The sequence below is a fragment of the Coffea arabica genome, chromosome 2e (genome assembly GCF_036785885.1).
Source record: "Coffea arabica cultivar ET-39 chromosome 2e, Coffea Arabica ET-39 HiFi, whole genome shotgun sequence".
NCBI classification, from domain to species: Eukaryota; Viridiplantae; Streptophyta; class Magnoliopsida; order Gentianales; family Rubiaceae; genus Coffea; species Coffea arabica.
The window spans coordinates 8,163,571-8,185,328 of record NC_092313.1 but is presented as its reverse complement, the minus strand read 5'-3'; the positions used below and the strand labels follow the sequence as shown (position 1 = coordinate 8,185,328).

Genomic DNA, 21,758 nt, shown 5'->3' with positions numbered 1-21,758 from the left:
ATATATCAAGATGGCCAAAGTACTTAAGGTGTTGAATATTTATCCTTATCATTGTCCAAAGATGGCAGGTCTAAATTGACTGAAATGTTGAAAATTCTTGTGGATAATGACTAGGAAAACTATAAGATTATATTCTCTAGTATGACTATAAAAATTGTTAAAGATAATTTTTGAATCTAAGACTCCGTTTGGATTGGTTATTTTTTCAAAAAATAAGTTTTTCAAATACAATGTTACAGTAATATACAATAACTCAAAAAACATCCCATCCATATTAGTATATCAAATATTTCAAAAAAATTTTATAGTAAAAATTTTTCATATACACTGCTATAATAAAATATTTCAAAAATACCCCCCAAAAATAGCTAAACCAAACAGAGCCCTTGTTATTTGAGCCCAATGGGTACCCAAGTATTTCCCAAATATTCCCATCAATTAATGGGTACAATTGGGATTTGTCCCATTTTAAACCCAATATCAAAATCCAATACTCATCCCGCCCAAAGTCCCCATGGGCATGAGTAACCCATTGGGACTTGGGACAAATTGCCATCTCTAATTCTAGGGAAATCTCTTACTTTATCCTATTCTCCGGATTTTCGAAAATAATAATACTGCCTGCCAGGTTATATTTAGACAGAGAGAGAGAGAGGGGTTGGATTAGGAGCCTCAGAAACAAGTTTTTTTTTCTTTACAATACGTTAATATGACCTCGTCAGTGCCGATGAACTACACAGGCGATGGACACCTGTGGTCGGGGGACCTAGCAATAGCATTAACCCCACTTGGATCACACTTGATCTCGACTCCATCTTTTGTTCCTTTCTCCATCCATCATTTTCTAGTAGCAGCGTAGCACCATATAACTTCATCGTCATTGCTCTCTCTTTTACAGGAAACTGGTAAGCGCAATCGGTCACTCGTTTATAAAAAGATTATCAGAGTTTTGTTTTGGAGCAGTAGAATTAAATGGATCTTCTGGAATTCTAGATATCAGGCATCGCAAGCTCTTGCTTCCTCCTAATAGTAGCTACGAAGCTGCAGGTCTTTTATTTTTTTTTCCGCCGGTAAGAAAGGTCCCTTTCTTTCTTTTGTTATTTTCTTTCCCGTAATTGATCTTGTTTTTATTCTAATTTTTAACATGATTGCTAAGCCTCTATCGTGGGCTACTCTTTTAATCGCTGATTTAGAGTGTTTTCTTATTTTAAGTTGGCGCTACTTCATTATTATTCTTTGCATGTGATATATGGAACATGAATTCCTGAAACATGGTGGATGTAATTTCGCCATTTTTTGCAATAATCGAGTTGATTGAGAATTAGAGTCGGTTAAGTTGAAGATGAAGACCTGCATCCCGTTTTGTACTTGTGTTGGCCACTGACAAATTTATTCTCCCAGTTCTAGGAGCCCACTGGCATCAGTTTTCTTCATCCTGATCGATACGAACTGAGTGAAATTTAGCATCTTCATTCAAACTTATCTGCTCTGCTCCCCATGAACAGGATCTGCAGAGGCTTTACGCTGTCAGATCCTTCCTTGTTTGTTGGTTACAGAGCTAGGGTTCAATCAAGTCTGAAAATGTCGGCTGTAAATATTCCTTCATCTTGCTTGCTGAGAGCTTCACCCAGTGTGCAATCCCGTGCCTCGAGTAATCAGGGATTATGCTCTCTGGGCTTTCTGAATAATAATAATGTTTCCAGAGCGTTGGGTATGAAGCCGTCCTCCACCTTCAGAAACACCTCAACGGCTGCATACAAAGTTAAACTGATAACCCCGAGCGGCGAAGAGAATGAGGTTGAAGTTGGCGATGATGAGTACATCCTGGACGCAGGGGAAGGTGCTGGAATGGAGCTGCCATATTCTTGCAGAGCTGGTTCCTGTGCTACCTGTGTGGGGCAAATTGTTTCAGGATCAGTAGACCAATCAGAGGGGTCATTCTTGGATGAGACTCAAATTGAGAAGGGATATGTTCTTACGTGTATTGCCCGCCCTACTTCTGATTGTGTGATTTACACACACAAGGAGGAAGATCTCCATTGAACATCAACATTAAAGGAGCAGTCGTGATTAGTTTCACTGTAATTAATTTGGGGAAAAAAAAAATGGAAACTTGTGACAGTCGTCGTGTTCAAGGCATTTGTTGAGATTGGTAGTTTTCTACAGTTGCCTTGATGAGTAAAACTTGGTTCAGACTTTTCCAAGAATATGTTGTTACTAATTATTGATTTTTATTTAGTATACTGTTAGTGTATACATTATCACGATTAGATGGATATATAAATAAATTTTGGATTTTGAAATTTAAAATTTGTACGCGTGATATATATCTAATGATGGTAGTGGATGCACTAATAATATATATATAAATAAAATTAATCTTTTATTCAATGGGAGAGTCTTAAACCTTACAAAGGGAAGGGGACAGCAGAGCGATTAAGAGTCAAACTAATCAAGCTAATATTCCTTTTGGGTTTTTGGGGATTGCTGCTAATTATTTTCGCTTGATTGTAAACGCATCGGAATATTCTTAATTTATTTGTTTTTATTTAGATTTTGGAGTTGGCAAATGGACGGGCTGGGTGGATTTCACCAGGGTTTGAAAGATTGGGTACAAGCCTGTTCAAGTCCATCCTTTTCGTGGGTTAGTTTTGGTAGGGCAGTAATAGATTTTGGTGTCGTGGACTCTGTGGTTACCCAATTAAAAATGTTCACTTGATTATAACAACTAGAGACATGGGCAAGATGCGGTACGAGTTATAGGTCAAAATCAAGGAATTAAAGAATTTAAAAGTGCTAACAAACAAGAACTCTAAGGGGACACTAGAAAACTCAATATATCATACTCTCCTAATCCTATATTGATAGTCTTATTTTTTTCACCCATCTTAAATTATAATTCAATTTTTAATTTAAAAAATATGATTAATTTTTAACATCTCTAAAGTATCTTTATTTAACATACTTTATTATCTGTGAATATAAACTATTTTATTTAATACAGTAATTGCTTTGATTCATATCTTAAATGGTGCAATTTTTCATCAGTATTGTTGTTATAATTAATGTAAACGAACAATGATCTAATGAATGTAAATGCATAATGATTAGTCGTACTTCTAAATATTAGTGTAACTGAATATTAGAAAAATAACAGGCTAAATTTAGTTTTTCAACAAAGTTAATTAATTTTTTTAAACTATATTAACAAAAATCAAGAAATTGTCAATCACCCATCAAGAAATTTGATACTAGGTGACCAATAAATCAATCCAAACAGAGCCTTTAGTGATTCATTTCTGTTAAATTGGAAGCTCTCTTAAGCCATAAAAGTCCACGGGTGTACCTAATTTTGAAACTGGAACTACTCCCTTTTTAACTCATTGACTGAAAAATTAAGATAGAACATAATAGTGTGAGTTTGATGGGTTGTAATAATATCATGATTCATACATTGAAAGTGATCCATTAATAGGAATAAAAGCTAAGGAGAAATTGTTGATGTGCTGTTTACTACTGCAAAATGCAAATGATTTGAGGTTGGACCCCTCACTCTCCCGCCACTCGCGGCCCCAATCAATCAACTACCAAGCATGGGTCCTCACGCTGAACAGCCAATGAGAGGCAGCCACGTGTGAGATCACTTCAAAACCAGAATTCTTGCCGCGCAGCATCTTGCTCCGTCCGGCTACCGGACTTGAGCCGCTTTCAGTTCAGAAGTCAGAACCCACCAACCGGCCGCTACTGTGTGTGTCCGACTCAAGGAGACACCCCTTTGCCTTTACTAGCCAACAGGCTGGCTCCGAATCCGCTTCTCAAAATGGTCTTGAAACTGCTCCAAAACCAGGCTTTCTTGGCCCTTCCTTTCTCCTTCTCAACCCTCCCTGTGCAAGAAACTTTAGGAGAACCCGGTTCAGGTGCCGCTACGGACGCCTTTCCTCCCGGTTCAGACAAGCTTCTGAACAGGCGAGCATTTCCGGCCTTGTTTTGCCGGATATTCCTGTCGGCTGAGCCTGATTTTGGAGTCATTGGAAAGCCAATCAGTGAAGCTATACTTTTCTGATTAACAGATGGAGAAAACCGGCGAGAAAATGATTGGGAATGGTGGTTTGAGGGCCCGACAGAACTAAGCTTCATCGAGCTCTTGCGTTGCATTACTGCGTGGTGATCAACCCAATCTTTTTCCTGGCCATTCGGCACCCAAAACGACTCCGGTGGGAGCTCGTAAAACATTTCTCCGGACAGCAATTCATCTTCAATGCTGTAAAAAAGGTTCCGGAGTTGGGATGATCCTGAACTTGAAGACATGTTCGAATTAAAAGTAGTATACAGAGAGACAAGAGAAGAGTTGGGGAACTTAAATTAGATATGTAGGATTAGGAGGGGACTGTGAATATGAGCTGTGGTTTTCTTTATTTCCTTGAGGCTCGACACAACAACATGCCGACAGGGGTCTATGTTTCATTCAAATGACATGCAAAACTCAATAATAACTTGAGTTTGTGAACCCAGAAAGTAGAGAGGTTCTGTGTTCTAATGCCTCATTCCTTGCTTCTTAAAAAGTTAAATGCCCCCTGCTCTGTTATTATTCTTTTTTTCAAAAATAAAAATAAAAATAAAAAAAGACATGCAAACTCATTGCGGCAAAGGGATTGGAAATTAGTCAAATGTTTTGGTAAGGAACGAGGACCAAATGCGGAATCCATAATTGGATTGATTTACGCATAATTGTTGTCATCTTCGTATTCTACTTAATAATAAGTTATTTTCTTGAGATTAAGCTAAGTTTTATTCATACTGCATTTTAAATTTTGGAATCCTACGCTCCTGTATTTAATTTAGCTACCTTGTGTATAAAAATACAACGACATTATATGAATTAAACACGGTACAAGACTAGTTAACAGAATTATTATATTGCACTTTCAAAGTTTGACAGTTGAAAGATCCTTTTTTTTTTTTTTCTCTTCCAAGCACTGGACGGAGGTTACCATATAGTAAATGTGTAGAGCCAAATATGGTATGGCATAATTGAAGAGACTTTTAGGCCACTTCCTGGCTACTGGATTCCTCGGGAGTCCTTCGGGTACTACGGACCCTCTGCTATCCATTGCAGAAGAGAGCCATCTATTGATTGGAATCAATTTTGTTTGTTTTAGTTTACTTTTTGTGGTAGGGCAAAATAAATGAAGTAAAAGTCGGATGTGAATAACCATAGATAAGATCAGCTTGAGGACGTATAAGAAATTTTTGGCATCAGAGATCAGTTTCTAATTAAAGCTACTGGTTCATATCCTTAGGGTCACATTACTAAGGGTTATTGAAAATTTTAATGAACTTGTGGAAAAGGTCACTCTTCTGCCAAAAGAATTATACAAAAATTGACTAATTGGTCCCTGGGAGCAATCCAAGAGTTGCCGGCTTTTGGGTTGACTTCTGGGATTAAGTTTAATTAGTCAAATTTTCGTTTCTCGAAAGAAGTAAGACGAGAAGCTAAATACACTGCACAAAGACATAAAATGAAACAAATTAGTCATGATTCTAAATTTACGATTGCGAATTTAAAAATAAAAAGGGTTTGTGTGTGTGTGTGTTGGGGGGGGGATTGAAGCTTTGAATGCGTCCATTGTTCGTTTGTGAATTGACTTAAAAATTCCACTTGGCAAGAAATTAATGCCTCATTTGCCAATTTGGCGATATGTAACTCGCCGGAGTCGGTGCAATCACATCAACATTAATGCACTGGATTTTATTAGAACTCGCCGGGGTAAGGAAAGCAAAGCTTAATGCATGCGAGGACAAAAGTGAAAATTAATGACGCCTTATCCCTGTTGGCAAAATTTGCTAAGACGTGGACGATTTTCAAGTAAAAGCGTCACTACCATCTAACTTGAATTCACTTAAAAATTCAATGCTACCGTGGTTCGTTTGTGAATCCACCTAAAAATTCTAGTTGGCAAGAAATTAATGCCTCATTTGCAGATTTGCCGATATGTATTAAAAAAAAAAGCTATTTTCGCATAGATATAAATGATATTTCAGTGAGATCAGAAAAAATTAAAGAGATTGGAATCGGCCATGGAGATGAGAAAATGTTTCGTCACCATGCTTTTGCTCTTTCTTCTATTTATTTCAAGTAAGAATCTCGTTCTCTCTTTTTCATTCAACAAAAATAAGAGATCCTCTGCAGGCCGAAATTTCAAAATTTTTTATTTTGGTTAAGAAGATATATTTGATATACGATTAATACTCTTCGAGTAATTGTAGCATAATTTGCTCTTCTTTACTCATGTAAGTAGCTTTCTTAGGCCTCGCCCTCAAAAAAAAAAAAAAAGAGAAGTTTTCTTTGGCCTTCAAAATATAAATATCTTTGATTTTCAAATCTCAATCAATTTTGTACAGATTTAGTATGCATAAGAGAATTGCAGTATTACTAACAGGAAATGGTGGTTTTTGTCCATCTAAATTCACCATTTAATTTTTTCTTATTGTGTATAAAAATGTAGATCACTCACTATTTGATTTGATAAATATATATCACAGACGACGTCGTCATGGAAGCTGAAGCTGCCGTATGTTCCAAACCATCAACATTTTTTTTCGGTCCTTGCGTTCGTAGAAGCACTTGTAGGCGCGCCTGTTCTCATGAAAATTATCCAGATGGGAAATGCTCGAGATTTCTTGGCAAGTGCATTTGTTACAAGCCTTGTACAACTTGAATCATCGCAAATTTTGAGATGTCAAATCCAAAGTAATGAAGCATTGATATTGTAATTAATGCAAAATCCTAGTATCAACTAAGAAGACATATCTTTTGCTTCAATCATTAATTTCAGATACATTCTTCATTCGAAGTTTAATTAGTATTCACTTGGACAATGTTTCGCCTACCTGTGAATCCGTGGAAAAACCAGTTATTAAGCCTTCTGGTTTATATCCTTAGGTCCCGTTTGAATTGTTATTTTTTGAAATTTTTGTAAAAGAAAATGTATTGTAATAATTTGATATACGTGAAGTAAAATGCTGATTGAAAAATTTGTTCATGAAAAACGTAAAATTTTTTGGAAAAAAATGGCTTTCAAACAAGGCCTAAGGTTTACAATATTCTTTAACTGAAGATTGTGACGAGATTTGAATAATTTATCACCAAGAAAGAATAAAGCTTGAAGCACGATGCATCCTCTAACTCGTCAGAGTGGGTGCAATCAGGGTGCAATCATATCAACATTAATGCACCGAATTCTATCAGAACTCACCCAAGTAAGAAAAGCAAAGCTTAATGCATACAAGGACAAACGTGAAAATTAATGAGGGCTTATCCTTGTTGGCAAAATTTGCTAAGAAGTGGACGATTTTCAAGTAAAAGCTTCACTACCATCTAACTTGAATTTACTTAAAAATTCAATGCTACCGCGGTTCGTTTGTGAATTCACATAAAAATTCTAGTCGGCAAGAAATTAATGCCTCATTTGCCGATTTGTCGATATGTATTAAAAAAAGAGCTTGTTTTCGCATAGATATAAATGATATTTCAACGAGATCAGAAAACATTAAAGAGATTGGAATCGACCATGGAGATGAGAAAATGTTTCGGCACCATGCTCTTGCTCTCTCTTCTATTTATTTCATGTAAGAATCTCTCTAGCCCTCTTACATGCAATAAAATTAAGAGATCCTTTGCTGGCTGAAATTACAAATTTTTTTTTAATTTTTGTTAAGGTGATATTTGATATACGATTAATACTCCTCGAGTAATTTTAGCTTAGTTATGTAATTAGCTTTCTCAAGCCTCACTCAAAAAAAAAAAAAAAAGAAGCTTTCTTTGGCCCCCTTCAAAACCTAAATGTCTTCTATTTGCAAATCTTAGTCAATTTTGCCTAGAGTTATTATGCACAAGAGAAATGCAGTATTATTAATAGGAAATAGAGGTTTTTCTCCATCTAAATTCACATTTAATTTCTTCTTACTGTGTATAGAAATATAGATCACTCACTACTTGATGAATATATATATATATATATATATACACACACACCGCAGACGACGACATCGTCATGGAAGCTGAAGCTGCAGTGTGTTCCAAACCAGCAAAATATTTTGTGGGTCCTTGCATTCTTAGAAAAACTTGTCGGCGCTCTTGTGCTCGTGAAAATTATCCAGATGGGAAGTGCAAGGGATTTCTTGGCAAGTGCATTTGTTACAAGCCTTGTACAACTTGAATCATTGCAAAATTTTCAGATGTCAAATCCGAACTAATGAAGCAATAATATTTGGAATTAATGCAAAATCCTATCAACAAAGAAGACATATCTTTTGCTTTAATCATTCATTTCACATATATTCTTGGGTTTATTTAATGGGTGTCCAATGACACTCATTAAGATATATTTCAGGTGTTATATTTTTGAAAATATAACATTAATTAGGAAACATAAATAAATATAAGAGAGGGTATATAAGATTAATTAGAAAAATTAAGTATATATATATAAGAGGATAATAATTATTAGTGTGTGTATATACATAGGGGTGGCAATTTCTGACACGACACGAACCTAACACGAAATTAATGGGTTTGAATTGAAGTTTTGGGGGTTCGGGTCAGAATCGGGTCGAACCCGATGAACCCGAAAAGAAAACAGGTCGATTTCGGGTCAACCCGTGGTGACCCGATATGACCCGTTTACAAATTAAAAATAATTTAATAAACATAAAAATTATTTTATCTAACTAAACTAAATCATTCTTTTTTTTCAAAGGCATTAATTACTTAATCCTAAATGAATTTATTTACCTTGTGTGAAGTTAAAATTATTATATTTGGACAAATAATATAATTCGTTTTAATTTATTTTATATTTGGTTTGGGATAAAACACTTTTACGGTGTTTAATTTATTTTGGATTTTGGATTTGATTTGAAATTATTTATTTAAATTTTTATTACTTGATGATGTAATTAATTTTGTGAGAAATTGATTTTATTAGAATTTACAGTGATAAATTAATAAAGTAAAATTAATTTCCGGGCCATTTCGGGTCGACCCGCTAACCCAAAATTTTCGGGTTCGTGTCAGATATACTGACCCATCACGGGTTGACAGGTCGGGTTCGGGTCAACAGATTTTTTGACGGGTCGGATCAAGACCCGACCCGCCAACATGATTGAATCCGAATTGCCACCCCTATATATACATGATTGATTTGATGAATATGAGGTGTGTTATGGAATCGTTAGAAAACCCTTTATTTTTCAATCCCATCAATTTTGAAGTTAATTACTCCCTTCGTCCCACTTTGATAGTTCTGATTTTTTTTCACATAGTTTAAGAAAAAGTAGTTAACTTTGTTGGAACAATCAATTTAGGTAGCTATTTTCCTAAAATACCCTCATATTAATTAGAGTACAACTTTATGGGAACTTGAATTGATGATAAAAAAAGAATCAACTCTCATTAAATGGGGTAAGTTTATAGTAACAACAACTTAAATTGAATAAGGATATTTTAGGAAAACTAAAATACAATTACATTCTTCAATTGGAAAGTGGACTACAATTTGGGACAGACGAAAAAGGAAAATAGAACTACCAAAGTGGGACGAAGGGAGTAGTATTCACTTGGACAATGTTTCTATCCGTTAGTTTGTTTGCCGGCCAGTGAATCCGTGATAAAAACAGTTATTAAGTCTTCTGGTTCATATCCTAAGGCTTACAATGATCTTAAAGCTAACAGAAGATTGTGACAAGATTTGAATAATCCGTCTTCAAGAAAAAGTTTGAAGCACAACGCGTCCTCTAATAAACTTAACTCGTCAGGGTGGATGTAATGATACAGTAGTAATATACTGGATCCCATCAGAACTCGTCGGGGTAAGGAAAGTAAAGCTTAATGCACACTAGGACAAACGTGGAAATTAATGAGGGTTACCCCTGTTTGCGTAAATTTGCTATGATGCGGACGATTTTCAAGTAATAGCTTCCCTGGTGCCAAAAAAACAAAAAGGTAAAAGCTTCCCTACCATCTACCATCTAACTTGAATTCAGTAACGCTGCTTACGTAATGCTTATACGGGGATCGACAGGACAGAGACAAATTCCTTAGCACCACTATTTGTTTTTCAGTAGAGCCTTCAAAACTTGGATGAATTTTTTTTTATTTATTATTTTCGAGTAGAGACTCCAAAACTTAAGAAGAAAGATTTGAGAGTCAAATCAATCTGTACTAACTAAATTAGTTCTTTTACCAACCTTGTGTATAATAATACAAAGGAATTTTGAGGATAAACAATTAAAGTACAAAATTAGTACAAAATATCGCTTACTAAACGTTCAAAGTTTAGCACTCCTACTTGTAATTGTTCATTAGACCTGGATTCTTATCCAAACTTAGTAATACCACTTCTCCAAAGTTTACATTTTGTGCATCAAGATTTATTGTTGTCGGCGTAGCCTAACAATGTAGAACCGCATGTGCACTTGTACTTAGCAAGAAATATATTTTGGGGATCTCACATTTTGCAAAATAATTTTTTTGGTCACAGAATGAATTTTTTCATCCCTCACATTTAACAAAATAAATTTTTTCATCTTTCACTTTTTTCAAAAAGAATTTTTTTATCCCTCATTGATTATATGTGTGAATAGTTTTTTTAATTCCATGTATATATCTATTTAATTTTAATGTAGCAGTACGAATAGCATGTAATATATCTCTATTTGATTTTGCCTGGCAAAATCAAACGACGAAATCAAATAGAGATATATTACATGCTATTCGTACTGTTTAGGTAAATCAAATAGATATATGTATATGGGTTTAAAAAAATTGTTAGTTTTTCACTCATATTCATTTTTTTACTCGAAAATTGAAAATAACGAAGACATTTAATTCTAACCATTATTGAGTGTTTATATCGAATTAAATTTAGACAGAAAAAATAAATAAAAGAAAAGTATAATAAAAAGAAGTAAGTGATTGGCACTTTCAAATTTTAAAACAATCACAAGGTAAATAATTCAACTGTTGGTCTAAAAAGTGACGAGTAGAAATATTAGAGTTAAATTGTAATTTGTTAGCACGACTATAAAATTTGATTTAAAACCCATTAATTAGATGATTTTATTTTACAACTAAATAAATAAATTATTACAAAAAGAGAATGATCACAAATATTGAATAGATTCACATGATAAGATCATATAGATATATACGTGGATTTAAAATAAAATTGTTAGTTTTAAACTCCTATATATATCTATTGAATAGCATGTGTACAACTACGATTAGCCTGTTTAGATGAAATTAAATAGAGATATATTACATGCTATTCGTACGGTTCAGGTGAAATAAAATAGATATATTTATGGGTTTAATGAAAAAAAAGCTATTCATACACATGATCAATGAGGGATGAAAAAATTCATTTTGTGAAATGTGAGGGATTATGAATCGGATTATGTAAAATTTGATTTGATAATTTTACCCTTAAAAATGATCACACGCAAGGCATGTGATGGATTTCAATAAAAAAACAATTCATTTTATAAAATGTTAAGGACGAAAAAATTCATTTTATGAAATGTGAGGGATTATGAATCGGATTATGCAAAATTTGATTTGACAATTTTACCCTTAAAAATGATCACACGCAAGGCACGTGATGGATTTCGATAAAAAAGCTAGTCGAAAACTTAGATAAGGTTCAAATTTGACCAATGTAAATTTATAAGGGACATAAAATTACACTTTTAAAAGTGAGGGATGAAAAAAGTTATTTTGCAAAATATGAGGAATATTTTGAATGATTTTTCCTATATTTTGACAAGTAGATGTTCTTGATTTTCTGTCACTACACCAAATAGACCTTTTATGTATTTATTTATTTTGGCTGGTTGGGCAAAATAAATGAAGTAAAAGCCCGGATGAGAGTAACCATGTATAAGATCAATTTGAGGACGTGTCAGAAATTTTTGCATCATAGATCAGTTTCTAGAGCTTCGGGTTCATACCCTTAGGAGTGGTGGAACTAGAGATTAAGAGTTGAAGGGTAAAATTATTCAAAATGGACACTTGAAGGGATACTTTTAGATTTTTCTAAAAAGCTTTCGACCGGGGAAGGGGGAGGTAGGAGAGGGGGCATGTTCTAATTTTTATAAGGATGTAACTGAAAAACTCTTAATATTTTAAGGGGATATCGAGAGATTTTAAAAATCTTGGCGGTGGGCGCCCCTTCCCTGCTGATCCGCCAGTGGGATCATGTCACTGAACGATTATTATATACTCATGTGATCACACTTAAAAATGAAGTTTTTTTTAATATGAAAATTGACCATTGAGACAAGCAGCTTTTTTTTTTTCCCCTGTGGAAAGACGAGAACATATACTGCACAAAGACATAAAATGAAACAAATTAATGATGACCACAAAAGTCCAAAAACAAGTTTACTGTTGAAATTTACTTAAATGTTGTTCCCGATTTTAAATTTACAGAAATATGTATAGTAAATCTTTTAATTCTTCCTTGGTTCCTTTCCCAATTGACTTATAAATTCGACTTGGCAAGAAATGAATGCATCATTTGCCAGTCTGCCTCCATAAAGAGGAAGCTTCTTGTTGCAAAGACATAACTGAAAGTTCAACAAGATCAGAAGAAATCAGAGAGGTTGGAATCAACTATGGAGATGAGAAAGTGTCTTGGCACCATGCTTTTGCTCTTTCTTATATTTATTCCCAGTAAGATTCTCTCGCTATCTTACTTTGTAGCAACAAAAAATAAGAGATCCTCTGCTGGCTGAAATCGCAACTTTTTTCAGTTTTGGCTATGAGGATATTTGATTTACTGTTAATTCTCTTCAAGTAATTCTAGCTTAATTTGCTCATCTTTGTACATAAACATGTAAGTAGCTTTCTTTGGCCTCATTCAAAAAAATTTTTTTTTTTGAAAAAGAAACGCTTCTTTGGCCTTCCAAACCTAAATGTCTTCGAAGAACGCGAGGCTGCAATCGTGATTAAAATCCATTCATTCGGGCTTAATTCTGATATCTTCGTCTCAATCAGAAAATACATCCAGAACCTCTATGATTAACTGAGAGTATTAATTTTTTGCTTGAAACCACAGCATATGAACTTCTCTCTTTGATTGTTTGATTGCTTGTAAATGGCAGATGACATCTTCATGGGAGCTGAAGCTGAAACATGTTGGGTACCATCAAAAACTTTTGAAGGTCCTTGCAACCGTAGTGAAGATTGTTTTGATGCATGCGTTACAGAAAGTTATCCTTATGGTGAATGCAAAGTAGTTGCTGGCAAGTACATTCGATGCATGTGTTACATGGGCTGTCAAGTTGAGTAATAGCTAGCAAATTTCCCATCTTCAAATCCAATGAAATGAATTGAGAACATTGTAGCCAAAATTCTTATAAACTAATTAGAAATATGTTGTTCTCGAAAGTTGAATCGTTTTAATAATTTATTTATTACTGCTGCCAACAATATAAAAGTTCGTATAGACTACTGGCTGGGAAAAACTTTATCTTGCTAGCAAAGAGCTAAAAAAAAAAAAAAAAAAAAAACTTTTCTAAGTACTTTTGTAATTAAAATTAAAAAGTAAAAAAATCTGTGATTCAAATCCCTCGCTCATATTTAAAAAAATTTAAAAAAATTTTGTAATCCAAACTATAAATTAAACACTTCATTTACCAGCCCATTTGCAATGATATGTTTGGAATATTTATTTATTAAAAAATTTTACATTGTTTGAATATCATTGTACACATTTTATATTTCTGTAACCCAAACCGCTGTCTCCGTAGTCAAAGTTTCCCACGAGTTTAAAAGGCATGAATTAAAAGCTTTCCAAAAGCCAAAAGGCATTGATAATATTTGTTATTATTATTTTCTATATCTGTTAGATCTAATAACTTTTTTTCATATTTTTTTGTATCTGTGACACGCTCGATATATTTTCTGCTTTTAGTGCAGTTTTTTATGCAATGAAATTATATTTTTCATCCATAAAAATAAACCCAAAAGACTTGAAACTCGATGCTACTGAAGAATGATACTACTTATGATATTGCTTTATAAGAAATGTTGGAGTATTAAATTTTTATTACATAAACAAATTTGTCAGGACAAAAGGAAAAAAAATAAAATCATGATATTGATGGAGAGTAAACTCTCTTTCAAGTTTCAACCACAGGCAAGTGCTATTCAATGCTCTACTCCGTCATGCTGTATAGTATAGATGGGCAAATGCGTGGGATATCCTGCCAAGTTCTATTGCTACAAGCCTTGTGAATAGCCGAATCCAAGTGAATGCATGCATCAATCAATAGTAAAGTAATGCAAGTTCCTATCCATAAATTAGTAACACAAATCTATCTTTAATGTCGTTGGAAACTTAATTTATACACTTGTTATAGTTGATGAGTATATCAATCGCTTTCTACATAGCTTGAGCATGTTTTATTTCTTGATGCCATTTGCATTTCCTTACAAACATTTTTCCATTTCTTAAATTAATGGCCTTTCTCCAATTTAATTATCTCACTTCCATTACAATCATTTTGAGCTCGATCGTTCTTGCACTGTCATGGCCAGAACAACTACAGACCAACTCAAATTCTTTCAAATCACAATTTTCCAAAGCAAATTAATGCCCACTAATCACGTCAGTAAACGTAACTTGTTTCAGGCTAATTTCTTAGATTATACGTAAAAAAAAAAAAACAATCCGCCAAATGCACCTCTGACAAGGTGAGTTTCTCAAAACTACTCAGCACGGCCGCATAATAAATTAAAATTTTTTTTTTTGAAAAAGTCAGTAAGATCAAAAAGTAACAAAATCATGTTGGAAGGCTGCAGAGGCAGACGTGCCTAGTCAGCACGTCCGCGCCTGACACTGCTGGTCATGGCGGATTTGGGGCAGGGACGGTCATACCTGCACGGTTAAGGATCAAGATTTGCCCTCAAAATTTTGTGCGGCTGAGATTACACCATGTAACTTGATTTTCGCGCCAAGTGTGGGGCCCACCACTATCTGTTGTGAAAATACATCCTGTGAAAAAAAAGTTACGCGACGTACAAAGAAAGTTACGCGCAGTTGATAATGACCAAAACCGCCTGGGACGGTTGCACCTGCAACCGTCGTGCCCCGAGTCCGGTCATGGCAGTCTTTTTGGTCGGGCAGCACGTCCGCGCTGGTCATGGCAGCCTTTGATTTTCATATGCATTGGCCTTTGATTTTGGCAGTCTTTTTTATTTTGGCAGTCTTTTTGTATGCATTGGCCTTTGATTTTAACAATTTTTTGAACTTAAGCCAATAAATTGAGGATACGATTTTCATCAGAACATAGAGAATTAAGGGCAAAAAAAATTTATTTTTATTTTTCTTTTTTTATCTCTAAGGCCGCATTCATGGCGAATTGTGTTGTGACCCTCTTTTCATCAGCACGTCCCGATTTAACTTTATACTTTTAAAATATTAATACCCGAACTATAAATATATGTTAAGACCAGGAAAGACATATTAGACCAAGAGTTGCCAAATTTCCTCAAAGCAAAACGAGGAGCATTAAAAGATGCTTGTATTTATTCCCTTGATTAATATGCCTCTAGAAGAAAAGCCCTGATTGTGTGAATCTTGACTATAAATTGTGGGGAGAATGTTAATCACCGCAAACTGTAGTTGGATTCTAACTGATAGTAGTATCTTGGCACAATTCTTTCATGCTGCGCCAACATGGAGATACGATTTGTTGGAGGACTTTCAGTGAAAAGTGAGCAGGGAAGAATAATAAGAGGAGAAGGAACTTGTTCCTTGCCCAGATGCCAAGGGAAGCTAGAATTATAACTAGAGGTGGCAAATCAACCCACTTAACTAAATTTACCCACACACGCCCATGAATAGATGGGTATGGGTATTTTAAAGTTTTGTATATGGGTATAAATGGGTTACCCAATAATACCCATTTATTAAATGGGTATTATTGGATAACCCATCAAACCCAATTAACCCATTTAGAATTCTCTCCCCCCAAGTCTCTTCTTTTCCCCCACCTTTTTTTTTTTCAAATTTTTCATTTTGTCATGATGTTAACTACTTTTGTTTCATTATTATTATTATTATTATTATTTATTGGTTTTATTTTATTATTTTATTTTCTCTTAATTTGTTAACTTGCTCATTTTTTAGCATTACCAATTTATGATAAATTTTAGCCTATTTTCTTATCTTTATAAAATGAAATCTTAAATTTATATATGAAAAAAATGTTAGGGGTTCAAAATTTTTGGATTAAGTTTTTATATTAATTTTTATAGTACTTAGTTCAAATTTTTATATTCTTATTATTCAATTATTAAATAATAGGTAATTTTGTGACATAGAGTATAAATGAAAAAAAATTGGTAATTAAGTTTATTGAACGTTATAAGTAAATATTTAAAACTAATGATGGGTACAAAGAGTGGTATAAATTAATAACTTAGTTTGCAAAAATGAATTTAAATGAGTTTACAAAAAGTTAAAATAAATGGGTTATAAATGGGTAATTGGGTTACCCAATTCATTTTTTGACTTACACATTTATACCCATCTAATTAAATGGGTATAAATGAGTTGACTCATTTATATCCATTACCTATTTTACCCAACCCAAACCCGTCCAAGTCACCCATTTTGACACCTCTAATTATAACCAATCATAACAGTGTGCAATATTTTATGTCCAATTAGATAACGCCTTCAAACGTCAACCATTTGGGATGGGATTTTTAATTATGTGGCCGTGCTGAGCAACCTGTCAGAGGTGCATTTGAGGATTGTTTTTTTTAAATACAAATATTCTAAGAAATTAGCCCTTGTTTCAAGTACATTGTATTTTTCAAACCCACCTCAGCAGAGAGAAAAAAAGCTGAACATATATACGCATTGAAGTGAATAACGGCTTCTGCATCGCTAAGAAGTGGGAAAACTGTGAATTGAATTCGTCATCTACCAACCCATTTCGATCATTTGCGTCACAAGAATTCAGCGGCAAAATTTTTTTTCTTTTTTAAATAAAGCTTGCGTTTGCGTAGTCAAATTTTCCAAGAAGTGGAAAAGGGATTAATTGAAAAAATGGCTTTAGTACCGACAAATTCGAAATTTAATGCTTCTGAAAAAATGGCAGTAGTGCCGGTGATATTGCTCTATAAGAAAGGTTGGACTATTTCGTTTCTATTACATGAACAAATTTGACAGGCCAATGAAAATGGAGATGAGGATATTGATGGAGAGTAAACTCCTCTCCACCACCATCTTATTGCTCTTATTTCTCTTAATTTCCAGTAAGACTCTTTTTGCCTCTTCTTCCGGACTTCTGTTCTCATCTATCAACCCTTTTTTTTTTTTTGGAAAGAATAGGGCAAGATGGATTGATGATTTTTTTCCAAAATAAAGAAGAAGAATTTGTTTGCAGAAGAATATTTTCATGTTCGCTTAATTATACGAGATAGAAGAGACAATTGAAAAATGTGTTGCATTTCTTCAGAAACTTTTTTTCATCTGAACGAAGATGATACTACTGTAGTGTGTAATTTTGATTTCTTCTCACTTTGTTTGCAAAATATATGACCATGTCTTAGTTTTTTTGTTTGTGAAAAATTGATGATATCGTCATGGAAGCTGAGGCTAAATTGTGTTCGACGCCATCCATCGAAGAATTTTAAAGGCGTTTGCTTTATCAGAACCAATTTCATTTTTGCATGCTTTAAAGAAGATTATTCCGATGGGAAATGCAAGGGATTTCCTCCCAAGTGCCGCTGTTACAAGCTTTGTTTGCATAAACCTAAATTCTTTATAAACTGATCAGATATGGAAATGTATGAAAACGAATATTACTGGACTTGCTAACAGCGACGCTGTCAAAATCTGATAACTGAGATAAGAATAAGAACTGAGATAATTAAGTGGCATTAAATGCTTCGTCCTCCAAACAGAAACATACTACTTATCTCAAAAAGTTCCCCTTCACCAGTCTTCCTCTATAAAAAAGCTCTTTTTTTTTGGCATGAAGAAGATCAAAAGGTGAATTGAAATTCAAAAATCAAGATGAGAAAATTCCTTGGAACCACCATTTTGCTGGTTTTTCTCCTCTTCATTTCCCGTATGTCTCTCTCCCTCTAATTCTGAAAACCCTTCTACATACTACGTTTATATCCCTTTCAGATCGAACTTCTAATGTAAAATTCTAAACTATTACCCCAAAATTTTTTTTTCTCTTTATTCAAATTTATTAATGTTAAAGATGGTAGACTGCGAAAGTTACTTATGGTCTGTTTGGTGGGATTGAAAACATTTTCCACATGCTATATCAGGCCAATCAGCAAGATTTGAGGATTGTTGTCAATCCATTAGCAAATTGGGTTATGTTCAATTGTATTACCCTCGTGTAGGGTAGGCCTCATGCATGTAATTTTACCATTTAAACTCTGTCTCACTTTTTGAAACATACGTAGCTGACTTTTTCATTCGTTTGTAAATCACAGATCATGGCCTCGTCATGGAAGCCGAAGCTGCAATATGCTCTAAACCTTCCGAGCTATATCAGGGCCCTTGTATATTTAGAAACGCTTGTAGGTATGTCTGCCAGGACGAAGGTTGGCCTGATGGCAGATGCACCAAAATTTTTGGGAAATGCAGATGCTACAAGCCGTGTATGCCTTGAAGTCCGATGAATTTCGGTGATGCTTATATAATTAAATAAATTTGCAGAGCAATGCAAAATTGTGCAAATTAGTTTTCAATTTAATTGAAAGTTCTTATGAGTAATAATTATCAGCTGTAGTTTTGGGTTATATTAACATAAACCATGGTTAATGAGTCTCAAGGTTTTGCTATCGATCTTGAATTGAAACTAGTCGTCTTCTTTGGTTCTCCTTTTATGTCAAAGGTGCAAACCTACAAACGGACGATCGTCTCGACTCATTTACTGGACTCCAAGTGTTATTTCATAAAAAGGTCAGATTGAAATGGAAAAGTGACTAAAATGTCAACAGGACAAATGGGTTGCAGCAGTAAGGGCTTAATTTTACTGCAAAACTAGACCTTAACGAGTTACTTGAACGGGAAAATGTGAAATAAAAAGATAATTGAAAAATGTGTTCACAGAAAATGTAAAAATTTCGTGATAATTTGTTTTGTTGTCTAGCATATTTGTCTATATACTCAATTTGAATTTGCTATCTTCTCTATACTATATTGGTCCTACATTAACTAGCCATGTTGGTTGCCTCTAATTCACATTTTAAGTTCCATTAAACCTTTTCAACAGTTAGTTGGGTCTCTAGCAACTTGAGCTCGGATGTTCAAAGTATTCTGGGATTACGCTGCAGAAGATTATAGCAATATGACTAAAGCACGTAACGCACTTGTGAAAATTATGTACAAAGCTCCAAACGAAAAAAGAGCTTGAAAGCTCGACCAAGAGTTGAATTTAGTAACCGCTACTTTATAGTCAAAGTTTGAACAGGTGATCAGAAAGGGATAGTGACGCATTTAATGCTTCCACTGTTCCTCCTCCAATCGAGTTATAAATGAAGGCTCACACTTGGGAACCTGGCAAGATTACCCACAGGGAAAAAAAGAATGGCTTGTTAATTTGCGTGAGCAAATTTTTGATATAAATTAGAGATCCGAAGAAAAGGAATACCAGAATCAAAGATGGTTAAAGGGAGATGCGTTGGCTCCGTTGTCTTGCTCTTTCTTCTTTTAGTTTCCGGTAAGATTTAATCGCTCTCCACCATGAAATGATAATTTGGTTCAATGGCCTATCTTTTAGAAGGTGCAAAAGGGATTACATTTCATTATGATGAAGTCAAAATTTTCAATCAAATGGGATTACATTCCATTCGTCTGTTTAATTTGAATTTACAAGTAAGTAATATTAGAAATTGTATTGAGGAGACGTGAATTTTTCTGCATGAAACTTAGTTTAGCAAGTACCTCCCTTGTTTGTTCTAAATAAAATTCATGGCTATGCAGAGTTTTACAACAGTTGTTGTTCCTGTATAACAGATGTCTTCATCATGGAAGCTGAAGCTCAAAAATTATGCTCCAAACCATCCAAGTGTTTTCGTGGCCCTTGCCTGAGGCACAAAACTTGCAGGCAAAAATGCGCAGAAGAATGCTGGCCTGATGGCAGGTGCACTAAGGTGTTTGGAAAATGCGTTTGCTATAAGCCTTGTACAACTTGAATTAATTCTGCAAAATATCAACCACCAACTCCAAATATCTGAATCATCTATGTGTATGGAATGCAAATTTCTATCGACCAGTACAAAATATGTCGTTTTTCTTCAGTACTTTTCTTGAAGGTTCCTATAATTCTCTAGCTCTTCGATCATGTACATTTCCAGTTCCTTCTTAGTTGAATAGTACAACCTTAATTACTTGATTCTCTTTCTAGCTTAACTAGTGGAGTTTAATTACAAGTTCCTTGAAAATCTAGGATTGTGCCGCAAAAGATCATTGTGACTCGTCGAGCTTCAAAAAATTACAAAAGCACCAAATTTAAATGATTACAAACAAAAAAAAATCCAAATGAACCGAGCTGGAAAATAAGGTCAACAAGAACCAGCATTGAAGTAACGGATGTTTAAATTGTAGTAGTAATAGAATTTTGACACAGATGACCAAATGAAAAGAAGAAAAATGTGCATCTAATGCCGCCTTACTTGGTTCCTCGACAACTGACACGTCATGTAGCACTTGGCAAAATATACAAACAATCTCTATACCTTAGAGAGAGTTTTGTGATTAATCCTGTACTAGTTCTAAACCTGTTACTTGAACAGGAACAGTCAAATTAGGTTTGCTCTTTTTTTTTTTTGGTAATTTGAAATAAAATATAACAAAATACAACCTTATTATTATGCATAGTATCAAAATACTACAACTTTATTTATATAATATTATATTTTGTTTACACAATTTTGCAAATCGTGTATTCTTATTTAAAAAATTAAAGTAACCATTCATATAAACAATAGGTCAATATCCAATCCATTTGAAATTTTTTTAAAAAATATAGTAAATAGTTTTTGAGAATATTCTACTGTTCAAGAACTAGGAATGTAATCGAGTCGAATTCGAGTATCGTCGTACTCAAACTTGAGCGAATAGTATTACTGAAACTCGAACTCGAGTTCGACTCGCATGAGACTCGAGTCAATGCGAGTCTTATTGAACTCAAGTCAAGAAGATTTGGAGATTTCATTTTTCTGGACAATTTTTGAGCAAAAAAACATTATTGCCCTTCAAAAAAATTCGTATGACTGAAACATTCAGTAAATTCAACCAATCTTGTGGCCACAAAGGTAATTTCATAATAATAATATATTAAAGAATTAAATTAAAAAATTCAATAAAACTCGATAAGTTTTCGAGTCTTACTACTGGATACTCGAATTCAATTTACTAGACCTATTGATCTACTCGAACTTAACTCGAATTCAGTCAATCCGAATCCGAATCCGATTTAAGTTTTTGACCGAACTGGTCGCCAGCTTATAACCCTATCGAGAACTTTATTTTGTTCTTCTTCTTTCTGAAGCTCCTTGCCCACATTTAACTGCAGATCGGCATGCACTTCTTTCCCATCATCACTACATATTAACAAACTAAGAGAAAAGGAAAGCGAGATAATAAAGAAAAAAATTTTAAAAGTAGGTACTAAAGTACTTAAAAATATATATATAACTTTAGGGAAAAAAA

At 34.1% G+C, this 21,758-nt stretch overlaps 2 protein-coding genes and 2 long non-coding RNA genes across 6 annotated transcripts; 3 read left to right on the top strand and 1 right to left on the bottom strand.

Annotated features, from left to right (window-relative positions):
• Positions 1 to 655: 655 nt before the first annotated feature.
• Positions 656 to 2,207, top strand: LOC113733473 (ferredoxin, root R-B2). Of its 3 annotated transcripts, none has more exons than XM_072078669.1 (3): positions 656 to 905; positions 994 to 1,070; positions 1,506 to 2,207. In XM_072078669.1, the coding sequence occupies exon 3, from the start codon at positions 1,582 to 1,584 to the stop codon at positions 2,041 to 2,043; it is 462 nt and encodes a 153-aa protein (XP_071934770.1). In that variant the 5' UTR covers positions 656 to 905; positions 994 to 1,070; positions 1,506 to 1,581; the 3' UTR covers positions 2,044 to 2,207. The 3 variants fall into 3 exon arrangements, with proteins under 3 accessions (XP_071934770.1, XP_027115642.1, XP_027115641.1); XM_027259841.2 differs by having other exon boundaries at positions 1,402 to 2,207; XM_027259840.2 differs by having other exon boundaries at positions 656 to 1,070; positions 1,402 to 2,207.
• Positions 2,208 to 3,759: 1,552 nt separating this feature from the next.
• On the bottom strand, positions 3,760 to 4,308 carry LOC113729554 (uncharacterized). The gene has a single exon (XM_027253836.2). The coding sequence runs from the start codon at positions 4,306 to 4,308 to the stop codon at positions 3,760 to 3,762; it is 549 nt and encodes a 182-aa protein (XP_027109637.1).
• A 1,746-nt stretch (positions 4,309 to 6,054) lies between these two features.
• Positions 6,055 to 6,848, top strand: LOC113729771 (uncharacterized). The gene is made up of 2 exons (XR_003458217.1): positions 6,055 to 6,136; positions 6,544 to 6,848. It is a non-coding gene; the product is annotated as an uncharacterized lncRNA (long non-coding RNA).
• Positions 6,849 to 12,593: 5,745 nt separating this feature from the next.
• On the top strand, positions 12,594 to 13,508 carry LOC113729755 (uncharacterized). Its single transcript, XR_003458206.2, has 2 exons — positions 12,594 to 12,733; positions 13,165 to 13,508. It is a non-coding gene; the product is annotated as an uncharacterized lncRNA (long non-coding RNA).
• The last annotated feature ends 8,250 nt before the right edge of the window (positions 13,509 to 21,758 follow it).

Excerpts from the sequence above, each read along its gene's own strand:
- LOC113733473 (XM_027259841.2), top strand. The coding sequence starts at position 1,498 with ATGAACAGGATCTGCAGAGGCTTTACGCTGTCAGATCCTTCCTTGTTT.
- LOC113729554 (XM_027253836.2), bottom strand. The coding sequence starts at position 4,308 with ATGTCTTCAAGTTCAGGATCATCCCAACTCCGGAACCTTTTTTACAGC.